Raw genomic sequence first — 17712 nt, 5'->3', positions numbered from 1 at the left:
GTAAACTGCAGAATATTTTTAAGTTGTTATCACTTTTCAAGATGTACTTTAAACACGAAAAGAAAATGAATCGATTATTATTTAGAAAGTAGGATAACGAATTAAAATAATAAGGAAAAAATTTTGATTTTTAAAGATAATTAAAATTAGAACAAATAGTTACTAGTTCTGTCTGGTTTGCTTAAAATTGTGGAAAATGTTTTGACTTGCTATTATATATATGGTTTGAAACAGAATGCACTAGTTAGAAGGACTTGTATTTCTGCTTGGTTTCCTCCGTTTCGGTTTCGCTTAAAAATTAAAACAACGTATATGAATTTGCTTTTTATTCATTATTTTACTAACTTTTGCACGATATCTATATCTGTCTATATTCAAATGGTCGGTGAGTTCTGACTCTGTTAAATAAAATTAAATTATTCTCTAGAATTAAAACCGAGTGTAAAAGTGATACGCTGAACTGGTGCATATGGTGCCACTAATTCGATAATTGGCATCTTCTTGTTACAGCTATAAGCAGGAGCAGTTCGAATTCGTCTAGAAACCTTCTATAGGCTCAGAATGGCATAATTTATTTTTAAAGAGCGATTAAAACTGCTACACTGACATAATAATTGTCAAGTACAGATGAAAACAGTTATATTGTACTGCACTTTTAAGTCCCCACATGAGTCAGCGCTAAGCCTTCGGATTTACAAAACTAAAATTAGGGTGGACACAGCAGATAGTCCTATGTGGCTTTGCTATACGAAATAAAACACACAAACACATGTACCTTTAAAATAATTAACAAAAAGGTTTACTAGACCGTCGGTAAGTCTTCAAAAATGTGTTCAGGGAATAACACCTTCCTTGATAAAGTAAAATGCTTTATGGAAGCCCACCGAAAACCTTGCGGCTAAGTAACAGACTAGTATATGACTATAATGTAACTTATTACGTTTAACCTAGCAAATAGTAATGAAACGGCCCAGCATGACCAGGTGGGTTAAGGCGTTCGACTCGTAATCCGATGGTCGCAGGTTCGAATCCTCGTAGCACCAAACATGCTCGCTCCTTCAGCCGTGGGGGCGTTATAATGTGACTATCAATCCCTCTATTTGTTGGTAAAAGAGTAGCCCAAGAGTTGGCGGTGTGTGGTGATGACTAGTTGCCTTACCTCTAGCCTTACACTGCTAAATTAGGGACGGCTAGCGCAGATAGCCCTCGTGTATCTTTGCGCGAAATTCAAAAACAAACAAACAATACTATTCAGAAAACATACGTGCACAGTAACTACCGACACAATCTTATGAACATATTTGTTATTTTTAGTATACATGTATTAATAATAACAGCCATCCTGTATCTTATCTCAGCGGTAAACTTGAGGGCTTATAACGCTAAAAAATTGGGTTTTATATGCGCTGGAAGCAGGCAGAGAAAAGAGAACTCATTATGCAGATTTGTGTTTAACAACAAACTAACAGAGTAAAAATATTCCATCTTAAATAAAGATAACATTAGTTTCATAAATGACTAACATCATTAGCACTGCTGAAAATCTGACGCCTTTCTTCCCTAAATATTAGTAGTTATTCAAGGAAACGGAGAAAAGGGAGATAGAATGAGGTATTAGACCCGTTGTTACTTTAAGACCCTGAGACTGGGGTAACATAAAAATGATTAAATATGAATTTTGCCTACAGCCTTCATTCATCAACATCACGTTCTAAGAAGATTTTCATTATTTTGAGACTCTACAAGAAGTTGTAGATAAAAATAGCTTGATACAAATTTCTTATTCTTATGCTGTGGTGTTACTTTTGCACATATGTTTCCGTTGCGTAGCATTTTCTGGAATCCCAAGGAAATTAGAGAAGATGGACCAGACAAAAACTACCATTCATTCTAACAGCAATGATTGATTTCTCCCTGTCGGTGTTCCCTTTCTTTTTAAAACTTATTTAAGTCTCGTATTAAAGTTGTTTTACCACCTTATCTCACCCAAAATTTATTCAAAGTATCTTCTCGACAGATACCTTAGGTTATTTCCTCTGAGGGCTTTCTTTATGCACTGTAATATTTTATTAGTCTTGTAAATGTTTCCAAAACATCCCTTTAATACTGTAATGACCATCAGTTCTCACACTAATGGTTAACTGTGATTGTGTGGGCAACATACATCAGTCGTATATTTAGGAATTTTCTACAAGGTTCACAATATTGTCTTCTAAATTTGTTTCCTAATTAGGTGTTTTTTATTAGATCTTAGATCAGGCGAAGCCAACAACAATACATAACTAGAGGGACACTCAATAGAGCGCATACTTCCGCAAAGCAGAGTGGATCATATTCAGCTAATAAAAAAAATACGATAACATATCCGTCGTTATCCATGAACTTTCGTATCCTTGATATTTGACCTTGACCGTCCAATAATTAAACATTTCTAAGTTAGGTCATAATCCAAATATATATCAGCTTTCGTCAAAATCTATTCAGCCGATTTTCAGAAATCTTGTTGATAGACACATAGGCAAACACACACACAGAGGTGAAAATATAACCTCCGTGATGGAGGTAATAAATGTTGTTACATGATAATATTTTCCATTATTTTTCCTTTAAACAGTACTCATAGTACTTTGTTGCTTTCTAAACATTTTCTATCATCCAGGTAATAAAACAGACTATTATTGTAGAAAGAAGCACGTGTATTCTATGTGCATTTTCTTACATTAATAAATGCAATTTTACAACTGACTGCCTTAGGTTATTCCAATATACGGATCAACATGATAATGTAAGTATAACAGACATTGACAATAAACTTCGTGCAGCATTTTAATATTTATATTATTTCCATATGGGAAGGTATAGAATGACATGAAAATGTTTGAACGACAATTTTTATAGCCTAGTTAACTCAAGAAACTTATAATTTAATTCAGCGACTATAGACATCCATATAAATATGTTCGAGTTGATGAGGGCAGAACTGTTTTAATATAAATATTATTCCAGTTTCGTCGATAAACAAACGTAGACAGAAAAACGCAACTGGTTCAGAACAAAGAAGAAATAACTGAAGCTGAAAGAGTGTTTTTCAGATGGAATATCTACAGTAAAGTATTATATTGACTTTCAAAGCTGTTAGAATCATAAGAATCTACGAACTGAGTGGTCACCTCATTAAAACTCTTATCTATTATTATGAATTTGAACGCCATTTAATTGCAATAATAATAGCGCATTGACTCCTCAAGGTGCCAGAAGTGTCGTGTACAATCGTCGTTCATTCGTCAAGGGGTACATATTGTCTGCAACTGGCTTACAAATGTTAGTAGAGAATTATAGTGACGAATACGACTTTGTATCTCAGAATGGCTGGTATGGGTATTATTACTTTTATTGATAAGCAGAGAACAATGTTTCGACCTTCCTAGGTCATCTTCAGGTTAACAAAAAGGAATACTTGTGACTTTATCACAAAAAAGCTGAATCCGGTTCATATCCAGTAACTGTACTAGGCAAGTATTGACCGAAGTCACAAATGAGCTTTTCTTAAAAAATTGAGACAATACGGGTACGGTAGTTTGTTATTTTGTTCTTCTGGAGACCTCTTACCAGTTATGAAGTAAGTACAAAACTGTAAGATGAATTTTATTAAGTAGAGTATGCTCTTAGAGTTTTTCTAAGGAAATGAATGAAAGGATTCAACATTTTCCACTAAATTCCCTCTCCATTACACCACCTCCAGTGATTTGCACGATATGAAAAACAAAAGCTGTGCCAGGTGTTTCATATTTATCATGTATTGATCACAGATTGCACTATGAGCATAACTGAAGCCGGTCTTTTCAGTTAGCATTTCAAATAAGCTGTCTTGGAATCATTTATCAGTTTTCATATAACAGTTTCAATAATTTCTTTCACATAGTAGATAATCATATTCTCACACTTTTGAAAAAAATCGATGAAATGGAATGTTGTTTGACATCCAGTTACATTTTACACACCTCTAGCGGCACAACAGAATGTCTGCGGATTTATAAAGCTAGAAACCGGTTTTCGATATCCGTGGTGAGCAGAGCACAGTGATAGTCTCAGAAGACTAGAAAACACGAACTTAAACTGACAGACAGATAATATTACAACAAGACCAAAAACAAGAATTCAATTTATCAGCTTGATAATATATTGTTGAGACTGGAAGCAAAGATACCAGACAACTGAAAGGGCAATATATTCATGATATCAGAAAAACATGTAGGTTCAAGACATCTTGATAAAAAGTGATAAAACTCTACAACCCGAAAGCTTTAGAAAGGTCCACCTTTTAAAGGTGCTGAGGTAATACTATAATAATTCTGGAAAGAAGAATTGTTTATATGTTTGTTCGGGTTAAATAATTGTAATCATAGTCAGTGCGAGTATAATTTAAATGTCTATCAAAATATTTCTAAATTAATTACTTTAGTCAATTAAAATTTGACATATTACAATTTTTGAACATTGGTGGAATATAATGCTCTGTATTTTTCCACTGATATGTACTTATTCCCTTTTTGTTGACATAGTCCTACAGCGTTAAATGCTACCTTATAGATACGAACATTCCGTACATTGAATTTTAGACATAAGTTTTAGAGCGAATAAGACTAGGCCACTGTTTGGGATGAGTAGGACAAAGTTACTGTCTGGGACGAGTAAGACCAGGTCGCTGTTTGGGTAGAATAATATCTAGTCATTGTTTGAGATGAGGAGGATTGGGTCATTGCTTGGCATGAGTAGTACTAGGTTACTGTTTGTGATAAGTAGGATTAGATCACAATTTAGGATGAGCAAGATTAAGTCACTGTTTAGAGTGGGTAGGACTAGATAACTGTTTTGAATAAATACGAATTATAAACAGCAAAAAGTTGACTACACACATGGGAAATATATTACTTGGCTTTCAATTTCAAAGACCAGCATGAAAATGTGTGGTTGTATTAATACAAAATAATGACTAGTGACCAAAGTAAATATTCAGAAACTGTTGATAACAGAGTGTAAATATATTATTAATAAAGTATTACTGAATATATATGTGTAATGCGGAATCTTTTGTGCAAAAATATTTGTGCAACAATGTATGCACATTGCATACACACTTGTTAATGCACATCGATATCTGTAACTTTGTCGTTGGTTGCAAAATAAACAGAATACTTAGTTAAGACTGTACATTTAAACCGCACCTGAAGCAAAACTAGCAGCAAAAAACACTGTATTTCAAGTACATACCAGAAAAAATTGATATCATGCGCAACTCACTAATAACACTGCACAACAATTTTTTTTTAAATGTTTTGCTTCCTGAAAGGTTTTTACTGATTGTGACAGGTACCTGGTGGGTATGCACAAATATAGTTTTGGTTTTGCTTCATTACGTAGGAACTCTGAGAAATAGACAGTTAACTGTTTACCGGCAATAACGTATTTAATTGCGTTTATGTCTCTAATATGCTATTAAGTTCAACGTAATTAAAAGTGTATTGCTCCTGATTTTTGTTTGTATTCAATGTCCGGTGCATCACGTTGCAGTGTTCAACAGTAGTCAGCAAGCATTGCCGGATTCCAGTTGCCCTGATATCGTTTTTCCGTTGTAGCAATGTCCTGGTGAACATGACAAAAATGAAGATTTCGATGAAACGGTACGTGATGGGCAAATTTGGATGTGATTTTAATGATCAGCAGCCAACAATCTATAAGGAACACCCAACAGTGTTCAAGAAGCAAAAACTTTGTTGTGCAGTGTAATTGTATTAAATGCCTAAAGCTGGGAAAACAACACACCTCGTGAATCGTAGAGAGTTACAGTTTGCAACGAAAGAACCTCAGTTTGATCAAACTTTAAAAGAAGTTTGTACATCCACGCAAAAGAGTTTCAACCATAGTTTTTTGCCTGCGAATAACTTCTATCAACGAGACATTTTATTCAAGATGACTGTTTTTCGCTAATGAAAGAGAAGTTAAACCTTTTGTCTTAAGTAATGGAAGGACTAAGGTACTTCATTGCTTAAGTCTGACGTTGGTGAATCAATAAAACCTTTTAAGCCACAGCTTTATCTATTTAATGTGAAATATCGCACAAACTACATATAGCCGTTACTACAGGCACACGATATATATTATTTGTAACAAATTATATAACGTTGTCGTTTTGAATTAAACACAAAGCTACATAATGGGCTATCTGTGCTCTGCCCACCATGGGTATCGAAACCCGGTTTTTGGTGTTGTAAGTCCATAGACTTATCGCTATGCCACTGGGGGACATTGTATAACGTACCAGAAATAACACATATGTATATAGCAAAACAGATGCATTAATAAGAATTACACACAATATTCATACGTTATTTAATACATATTTGCACACTACCTCTGTGTCACACACATTATAAGCTCGTTAATTTTTTTTTTTTTTTAGTTTGTTGGATATTCTGCAAAGGGAAGGTAAGTTGTCAATACCACATACTACCAACCAATGGGTTGCTCGTAATCGACCAAATAGTAGTATTTGACCGCCACTCATATATCACACCCTAGCCTCAAAGTGTCGAGAGCAAATTTATTTTAGTTGTTTACAGTTGCAGAACACAAACATGGGCTCGCAGATAGTCGACATATTAAACTCGCCAGGCTGACTTGAGAGACACAATTTTTTTAGTTCAAATACTATTTATGTGTTTGAGAAACACCTATAATTATTTTGTAAATCACTAAAATTGGCGAAATATGATTTTTAATTGAATAATAAGTATGAAAAACTTAAAAATAAGATTCATTACAATACTGAAAATTGCATAGTGGCTCTATATTGTCTGTCAATTTTCCCCACTGATACAACGGTAAGTCTATGGATTTACAACGCTAAAATCAGTGGTTTGATTCCCCTCGGTGGACTCAGCAGAGAGCCCGAGGTGGCTTTGTTAAATAAAAGCACACACCCTTTTAGTCTACCAGTTCAACTTTAGTGTCGCCAATATGCAAATAATTTATACAACTTGGCACACAATTTTAAACTAAACAAATAATTTATACAACTTGGCGCACAATTTTAAACTAAACAAATAAAAGTAATTTTGTTGCTGCAGACTTTAAGCTTATTTTTAATTTATTTTTCTCTATAATTAAATTTAAACTTATATTAAGGTTATCTTGCTGCCATATATTTCTGACTTCATATTTATTTTGTTGTTCTAATATTCAGCCTTTTCTATTAGTTGGGTTTGACCATTCTATATATATACTCCAGTTCTCAATGTTACACTAATTATAACATTATTATGTATTATAACTTGTTTCGGACGAGTCTCCGATTTATTATGTTATGTATTACAATTTCAAATAGCTGAAATTTGAATTTGTATTTATAGATTAACTGAATGTCGATATGGATCAAAGTTATATTTACCAACAAGATTCATACACACAATTTCATTTCCTAATACAAAAATAAGTATTTTATTATACAAATAATAATATGATTGATAATAACTGTTATTACAAACAATGGTTTATATGCAAGAGTTTTACAAACTTATAAACAATACTGAGTCTTCTGTCTGGTCTAGAATTAATTTTTATCAACGGTTCACGAGGATCGAATTAATTCTATGTTGATACACAGGTATACTTCTATTGATATGAAAGAAGGTATCTTCTTCACACATGAATTTTTCCCGACTAAAATATCTAATGTCCGAAGTTAATACATTGATGTTTGTAACGTTCGAAATCTAAAAAACGTTCCTGATCTAATATCTGTAGTGTTCTGGGGCTCAAAGTATACTAACTGTAGCAAACCAATATTATATCACTGCATCACCGCATGTTACGATTTATAAACTTTAAGGAGAGGTTCTCGAAAGATCAACTGACAACAATGTTAAAATATATATATCATTGATTCTTACACTCGAGAATTTTCTACAAATTTAAGGAACAGGCGGAACTGTCGCAACACACATTTAACAATATAAATTACATTCATTTCTAATTATATATTCAAATAAAACAAACACTGATATTTAAACAAATATATATTAGCAAATCCGGTACACAGTAAAAAAAAGAATGTTGTTTTTATTCACGAAGTGGATAAGGAAAAATGTTAACAGTTGTAGTCACCTACTTGACTTAGATTATGAAGAATTTTCAATTAGATGTTTACCTAACAACGATGTTTGTAAGGACACTTTTGTAATTAAAATCTCAATTCTTTTTAATTCATATTTGTACAACGATATCTCTCAAATAATCAAAGGAGCAAAGACGATAGATCCGCTAATAACTGGAGGTTCTCGGGTTTGAGTGTCTACATTTCCCAAAGAGTTATGTTGGTGTGTTGCCACAGCGAGACAAACCACACCCAGAACAGCATTTACTCACAATTAACAATATACAGTGAACAATAAGTACAAACACTACACACAATGATAAAATAAAACTTTACAAGTGATTGTATGTGTGTAACTGGGAAGAGCAGACTTTAACAGTGTAAGAAGCTCTTGTCGTTACATGTAGATCTCTCTTATAAATTGAACTGATAAAGTGAAAGAAAATACTAATTGCAAACATATCTCAAGTTAACTTAATTATCACAATACTTTAAACTATGTAAGTGCTCTATATGAAATCCTAGATTTTACTTCGATTTCTCCAATGATGTGTCCAAAAGCACTTTAAACTTCAAGTCGTGAAGCCAAAGCCACACTATAAACCTGTTCACACTTTCCATAAACAAATGCTATAGAAATACCACACCCGTTCACATTTAAAGTGACCAAATGACATAAAAATACTAAAGCTATTCAAACCTTACGTTATCAAATGGTAGAAAAATACTAAAGACTTTCACACTTAACATGAGCAAGCACTACAAAAATGGTAAAGTCATATACACTTAATGGCAGCAAATGCTATAAAAATATTAAGAATATTCACAGTTAACCGAAACGAATAATACACTAGAGATGTTCAAACAACTAAAGTGATTAAAAATAACTAAATAAGTTTACACTTAACAAGAACAAAGGCATTAACATTACTCAATCAATGCATACTGAACAAAAACAAACGTTACAAAAATGCTACAGTAATTTATGTTTAATAAAAATTAAACAACTACAATACTAAAGCCATTTACATTTAACTTGAACAAATGATACAAAATTAAGTAATTCACATATAATGTAAGCAAAAGCAAATGCTACTAAAATACTCACACATAACATGAACAAGCACTAGAAAAATTCTAAAACAAAACACTTGACGTGAACAAATGCTACAAAATATTCAAACTGTTTTTACTTAATGCGAAGAAATGATACAAACATAGTGAAGCCGTTTACACACTTAACATGAAGAAAACCTACAAAAATACTTAAGTGTACACACTTATCATGATTAATGTTACAAAAATACTAAAATTATTCACATAAAGATTAAAAAACGATATAAAACACAAGTTTTTTCACACACTTAACGTGAACAAAACTTGCAAAAATACTAAAACTATTCACACACACACTTAATGTTAAAAATTCTACAAAAATAAGCATTTTACGCTTAACATAAACAAATGCTACAAAAAATACTAAAGCTGCTCACTCTCAATGTGAACAAATGCTATAACAATAAGCCATTCCCATTTAACATAAGAAATGTTAGTAGAAATACTACAGCTGCTCATTCTAAATGTGAACATATGCTGTAACAACAAGCCATTCACATTTAACACAAGAAATGTTAATAAAAATACTAAAGCTGCTCATTCTAAGTGTGAACAAATGCTGTAACAACAAGCCATTCACATTTAACATAAGAAATGTTAGTAGAAATACTACAGTTGCTCACTTTCAGTGTGAACATATGCTATAAAAATAACAAATATACACTTAACAAAAAAGTGCTACTACAGCACTAAATCTGTTCATACTTAATTTGAACAAATGCTACAAAACCAGTTTGAATCTTCCTGCTGAAAGGGAGTGAAGGGATAACAACAACTTTCAAAAAGAAGTATGCTTACAAGTTGCTCAACCCTGAACTTTTAATTTGAAATGAAAGTGTGAAGAAAATAAGGTGAAAACTGCCAGATACTTACTGCAGTATAACTGTGACAATAAGAAAACTAAGTGGGATTTAAAAATTATGTAAACTGCGTGGAACTTGTATGAAGTATCTTAAATGCTGTAAATGTTCTAATCTTCCATGTCTCAACATTTCCTTAAACATATCTATAAATTCTCAAGTTCATCATTCAAGAAATCAGTGATTTTTTTCTTGTTAGATCAGCTGGACAACAGGCAGTAAAGATCTAGGAAAATTCCATTCGTAACTAACATATGCTTCGCTGACAAGAATAACTCGGGTCGCTGAATAGTAATATATCTCTGTAAGAGTATCACACGAACAAGCTATAATCCTCATTTTTCCTACTTCGCCACTAAAGAAACTGAAAATTAGTAACTAACCGGAGAGCCTCTCTGCTCAAACTGAGGAGCTTTCAACAACAACAATATTGATTATTCTCTCTGTTAATTAATTAAGTAGGAAACATGTAATAAGTCCTCGCATTACAGGTATACCTACGTACATTTTATAAAAGGTTTCAAATAAACACCTTTATATATTTTTATTTACGCATATAGTTTACTCTGCTGGCTCTAGAATTTTAGTGTTAAAGAAGCTACTTTACACACATTATATGTATTGTATATTGTCATATACATGATAGGTTGTGTATGTTTCGAGATGGCAAATTGTACATAAGATATATTAGCCAAAACATTATGTTCAATTTAAAGAAAATATTTTGTATCGATTAAGTAGAGAAATATATTCTATTTTGGAATTGTTCATAAGATAAATTAACTAAAAGGTTATGTTCATTATCAAGATAGTGTATCATGCATAAGATTAATCAACTAATGAAGCGGTGATGTTCAGTTTTGAAGTACTGCATTATATGTAGCATGATTAATTGCACATAGGGTATATATACTTTCGATAAAATAAATGCATTTGGTTTATTTTGAATTTCGCGCAGATACGCGAGGGCTATCTGCTCTAGTCGTCTCTAATTTAGCAGTGTAAGACTAGAGGGAAGGCATCACCACCCACCGCCAACTCTTGGGCTACTCTCTTACCAACGAATAGTGGGAGTGATCATTACATTATAACACTCCCACGGCTGAAAGGGAGAGCATGTGTGGGGTGACGGGGATTCGAACCCGCGACCCTCGGATTACGAGTCGAGTTCCTAAACCACCTGTCCATGCCAGGACAGGATTAGTTATCAAATAGTACTTATTTATTACAATCATTTATGTTTTAAAATGTACATTGTTTAATTATGTGTTATAAAAGTGCACTAATAAAATATTATTTTGGAACAAACTAATTGATCTATGTGCTTAAAGGATGGAAACGAATGTTTTAACTCACTAATAGTCTGGGTTGGGAATTTTACAGATACTTAATGTTCTGCTATAATATGAATAATATAAAACCTGAGAAAGCTGGAGGTCAAGCTAGTCTTTCTTTGTGAGTTTCATCCTCCATTGTGGTCGCTTTGCTGTCGGTATGATAAGTGGAACATACAGAATGAGCTAACTTTTTGGATTCCGGAAATCTAATTTTGGTAGACTAGTTGTTCAATTCTACAGACTGAACGGATATATATCCAGGAACAGGATATCCGGCCTATCACTCACCAAATTAATTTAATTAGAAACTTATAAAACCAGCTTCTAAGTACATTCACAAAGTATGAAGGTTGGAATAAGATAATTACAAGTACAGAAGAATGAGATATTCACAATGACAAAAGTGTGGATAAAACTAGCAGATGGTATAATGTAAAACTAATGAAGACGAATGATCAATAATTCTAGGCCTTACAGCATGTAAAAGCATAATACAATAAATTAATATTAAACATGAAAAATCAATGACACGTGAGATCTTGAATGTGAGAGAATATGATGCCACATGTATTTTTATAGCTTTATTTATTTTATAGTTTTATTATTATTATTTTTTTCAAAATAATTTTAGTACATTATAATTTTAACTTACACTGGATATATTTATGTTTCCACAGAGAGATGTGATGTTTTCCTATCATTTCTTTTTCTTACAAATATTTTGGTCAGACCGACAAAAAACAGGTCGGTGTTTTTTTTTTATATTTGTTTACTTATAGTTAAACACAAAGCTACAGAATGAGCCATTTGTTATGTACCCACTACGAGTATCGAAAGCCTTCTGAATTATTACGGTGGGAACATTTACGGAACGGACAGAGACAATTTCCTAATAAATTTGTTTTTAATACAGTTATGTCATATCTTAAGCCTATTAATTTGGAGTAAGATAAACAATCATCCACTATTTGTTAGGATATCGTGTGCCATTTAATACAATCTAAAATACGATTATTTAGACACGCTATTGCCTTGCAATGTGTGCTTGTATTACACTGTACATAATAACAAAAACGAAAAAGGGTATTAGTTTATAGTAATCATTTTGCAAAATATCACTTGAAGAACGAGTAGATAGGAATGGTTGTTAATACATGCATGTCTTGGTTTTTAACTCAAAAGAAATGTAAGTATTAAAGTTTTACTAAGTGGCTTCTCATACTAATTGAAATATCGACATCCAATAACCAGGAAGAGATAGCCTAATTATGATTTTCCAAAGTGACAAAATAAAACCCAAAGTTAAGATATCGGTCAGTAAATCAAGCCATAAAAATTAACGTTAGCTTACGCTAAATGTGAAATTATATCAATCACATTTGTTTCCTAGACTTAGTTCCCCGCTACGGATTTACAAGGATATAATCAGGAGTTCCATTCTCCTCGGTGGATTCAGTAGACTGATAGCCCAATGAGACTTTGCTATAAGAAAACACACACAAAAGGGCATAAGTAACGTTAAACCTACTTAACATTTTTCATTTTTGTATCTTAGAACTTAATGATATACAAATGTTTAAGAAGTATAATTAGTTTCATAATGAATTGCATTTTACGTGATCTGTCACTTAAAATGTTTTACTGTTATACCCTAAAAATGGTAAATATGCAGTTTACCTTCTATATTATCTTACAGAGACGAGTCAAGAATGAAATATGACACAATACTTTGACCTCCTTGTTCATGTTAAAACTTAAATACACGAATCAAGTACGGAATGTTGCAGTAGCTAGGCGTTTTTGTTATTGCGGCTTACATACACAAGTCAAGTACGATATGTAGCAGCAGTTAGGCCTTCTTGTTTCTTGTAACTCGAGAGTAGGACAATTGTCGATTGATAATTGCCGGTGAACAACTGTCGCCTTTTATGGTTGACTTTTGACTAGATAGGCCATGGGAACCAAAGTAGCTTCGACCAAAGAAAATTTTAAAGTAATATTAAAAATCAGTTTTAAATTTTGGTAACTTTTCTAAACACTTATTCTAAATTAGCGTAAGCAATATTTATATTTTAAAATTTGTCGAATCATTAAATTTTGTAAACGTCAAATTATACTACACTTAGACTAATATTCTAACACACCAGTGTTGCGCCCCCTGCTAGTACAGTGGTAAGTATACGGATTTGCAACGCTAAAATCAGCGGTTCGATTTCCCTCGGTGAGCTGCGCAGATAACCCGATGTTATAAGAAAACACGCACACACACACCGGTGTTGTGACTTTTCAATTATGATTTAACACATTGTCTATGTAAAACATCATTAGCTATTAGAATTTTAATCATTATTTTTAATATACTGAATTTTCAGTTTTAACTTGTAGGTTATGTGCAGTTCCTGTTATTGTATAACATTGGCTATTAGTAATTTATTTACTAAAAGTTACTTCATGGAAATCAAACTTGTAAATGGCCTTTTTGTTTAAAATCTCGACAATCCTCCTGTAAAGTACACGTATTAAATTTTTATTTGAATATTTAGAATACTCACATCAACTGACTGGCGGTTGCGTTACACAAATAGTTGTCCACTGGCAGTTGTTCTAGATCCTTAACACTTACAAGTTAAGTATGGAATGTAGTAACAGATAGGCCATCTTGTTCTTATTGAGCCTTACATATATCTAAGTCAAGTAGGGAACTTAGAAATAATTAAGCCTTACATATATCTAAGTCAAGTAGGGAACTTAGAAATAATTAAGCCTTCTTTTTCTTGTTAACATTCGCATAAAGAAGTCAAGTATGGAATGTAGCAATATCTAGGTTTTTGTTCTTGTTAAGATCTATTTATATCCAACTGAATATGTCAGTATATAAACCTTCCTGTTTTTGTTAGGACTTTTTCTTACAGAAACTGTGACATACATCTGTTAAACAACTAACTTTTTTAAAGAAAATCTTTTTATGACTTTTCTTGTATATTTCAGAATTGAAGTAACGTTCATTCGTGAGGATAAAAACGCACGCTTTCGACAAATTAAATAGTATATATAGTAGAAACTTATTATATCAGAAAAATAAATGTATAAAAGTAAAAGACACTACATATATTGAAAGGATATTTTATGTGTTTTATTAGTAATACGTAACATTATATAAACTCAAGATTGACGTCTTGTTCTAGGACGATTTTTTATGTATGTTGTAATATGTACAGAGCGTTATTAACCCAAATTAAAACTGTCGGGCAATTTTAATGCAACGGCGATATTCCGCTTATTGATAATATATCAAAAAGATATATATATGATGTTTATTTAGCAGCACAAGCTGGAATGCTTGATCATAACGTGTAATTTTTAAATAGTCATTACACATAATTTTTTTGCTTCATGTAAAAATATACCATAATATTGTACATCAGACCAATTTTTCGTAAGTTGTTCAAATTATTTACAATGAATAGTAGATGATTTGTAACCCTTCGTGAGACATACGAATATCTAAACGTTAGTGTTATGTAGGACTAGATACTGCTGAATGAACATGGTTGTTAGGTTTCCGCAAGGTTCTCAGTGCCATTGTCAAACATTCCTCTTAGGGTCTCTTGCTGGGACCTCGGTAAGTCTTCGGATTTATAATGCTGAAATAAACGGTTCGATTCCCTTTTTAGAACACAGCAGATAACCCTATGTGGGTTTGTTACAAGAACATAAAATATTCTCAATGAAAGTGTTGAACATCTTTTAAATCTTAGATTTGAAAAGTATTCTTAATCTTAATTGTTTTCGGTGTTAATATTGAACTTCCTTCTCACTAAAATACATTTTGAACTTTTTTCGATGTTGGAAATCAAAATTGCACTTGACAATATTATCATTAAATATATTTTTTGTCTTAGTGTTGAACTTATTTGTTAACCCTAGAATTTGAAATAGATTGCGATGCTGATTAGTTCTTTTGTTTTTATTAAATTGAGCACAAAGCTACACAGTGGGCTATCAGTGCTCTGCCCACTAAGGGGATCGAAACTCGGTTTCTAGCGTTGTAAGTCAACAAAAAGTAATAACATTCTACTTAACATTAGTATTTAAGATAATCCCTGATGTTAGTAATAAACATTCTACTCAATATTAGTATCTAAGATAATCTCTGGTGTTATTGATAAACATTCTACTCTGGGCCCGGCATGGCCAAGCGCGTTAAGGCGTACGACTCGTAATCTGAGGGTCGCGGGTTCGCATCCCCGTCGCGCCAAACATGCTCGCCCTTTCAGCCGTGGGGGCGTTATAAGGTAACGGTCAATCCCACTATTCGTTGGTAAAAGAGTAGCCCAAGAGTTGGCTACTGATTGGCAAACTGGATTTGATATTTAAATGGAGAATCTTTTTTTTTTTCAACAGTGGCATTGAGAACCATACACAGTAGTAACATTGAAAATCATGTTCAACAACGTGACTAACATAAAAAAATTGTGTTCACTGTTATTATTGAGAAAATTTATCAACACTAATGTTGAGTAGAATGTTTTGTTTGTTTTGAATTTCGCACAAAGCTACTCGAGAGCTATCTGTGCTAGCCGTCCCTAATTTAGCAGTGTAAGACTAGAGGGAAAACAGCTAGTCATCACCACCCACCGCCAACTCTTGGGCTACTCTTTTACCAACGAATAGTGGGATTGACTGTCACATTATAACGCCCCCACGGCTGAAAGGGCAAGCATGTTTGGCGCGACGGGGATGCGAACCCGCGACCCTCAGATTACGAGTCTCACGCCTTAACACGATTGGCCATGCCGAGCCAGGTATTCGGTTTTGGTTAAAATTTATTATTATAATTTAAGATACACTAAAAATAATTGATACAACCGGATGTTGATTTTTTTTCTATAAAAGTTGGCCATTGTTTGCATGTTACTGATGAATGCTAGAGTTGAGATTTAACGCTTGCCGCAGTAAACAAGAATTTTTTAAAATATTTTTTAAAGACATAGATTGCAGTTTAACGCTTAAACATCTCTGTTGTAGATACATTTCAGAGTTTAGCCTCACAACATTACCGTATTTTGAGGGATGACCAAGTTAACACTTCATAATAGCTCGAACGATTCTTCACGTTGTATATACTGTGCTCACAAACTGTTGTATATTCTTATTATATATATATGAAAATATATTGTTTCTTTCAGCTATTATCCTCAGCATGGATATCACTATGACACTAGTACAGAATGTGTTAAAAGCTGCCGATGAACTTGGCTGGGCAGACGGACGTTTCGCATTCTTTGTCTTGCACGTAACGACTACGTTACATCCTACATCAGTACCCGTAATAGCTGCATCGTCCCTCGACATTCTACGAGCCCTCTTTGTTATGACCGTGGTTAATTCAAACACAACCTACAGGGAAATTTGGAAAAGTGAAGAAAACGAAAACGTTTTTCAAGAAATACTGAACACAACTTCTACTGTAAGAACAATATGGGAAATTAGTTTTCATTCTAGCTTTTCAACTGACATTATTAACAATACTAACACAGAGAGTAATCTAAACATGACGTTAAAATAAGTACTTTGATAAGTGAGATGGGGGTGTAGCTGTTCAGTGCAGAGTAATGATGAGCGTTATTTATTGTATTGACGGTGACGAAATAGTTGATAACAATGAATAGTCATGCTGATGCTAACCGTCAGAATCATCCACTGTGCTTTACTAAAACACTCACAATTACAAGATGTATCGACATTAATACGTGTAGATCTAATATGAACTCCAAAGAACAGTAAAACAATTAGCTAAAACTAGCATTATGTAAACAACAACTCATACCTACGTAAGTTATTCAGTGAAGTATATATAGTTAATTCTACTCTCGGTTCATAGTTGTGTAACGTCTCCAATGAAGTATGTCAGATTAAACCTATATTCGATCTGTATGGATTACAAAGTTTCGTGGCAGTCTTGATTTAGTTTGTCTAGTTAAATAAACATTAAAGATCCTTACCATATTTGGTTAGTGAAAGAATAACAAACTATATATTTGATTTTAATAAAATCAGTTTACCACCTAAGACTTAAGCTATATTATGAAACAAAATAATTTTAACCAAAATGTAAACTGCTATGGTTTGTAATGCAAGTTTTCGTCGATGAGTGTTTTTATTTTATTATAATGAAACAAAAGTAAACAGATTATGACTTAAAACTAAATTGTTCAACAAATTTAATGAAAAAGACTATTTAGAC

The 17712-nt window shown here is 32.8% G+C and overlaps 1 protein-coding gene across 1 annotated transcript in view; it reads left to right on the top strand.

Annotated features, from left to right (window-relative positions):
• Nucleotides 1-17712, top strand: part of LOC143256894 (retinal guanylyl cyclase 2-like) — an 86706-nt gene that overhangs the window by 14783 nt on the left and 54211 nt on the right. Inside the window, exon 2 of the mRNA XM_076514722.1 lies at nucleotides 16655-16935. Within this exon, the coding sequence (XP_076370837.1) occupies nucleotides 16655-16935 (281 nt within the window). The remainder of the gene's footprint in view (nucleotides 1-16654; nucleotides 16936-17712) is intronic.

Source organism: Tachypleus tridentatus, chromosome 7, assembly GCF_004210375.1.
Source record: "Tachypleus tridentatus isolate NWPU-2018 chromosome 7, ASM421037v1, whole genome shotgun sequence".
NCBI classification, from domain to species: domain Eukaryota; kingdom Metazoa; phylum Arthropoda; class Merostomata; order Xiphosura; family Limulidae; genus Tachypleus; species Tachypleus tridentatus.
This window is presented reverse-complemented; position numbering and strand designations above follow the sequence as displayed.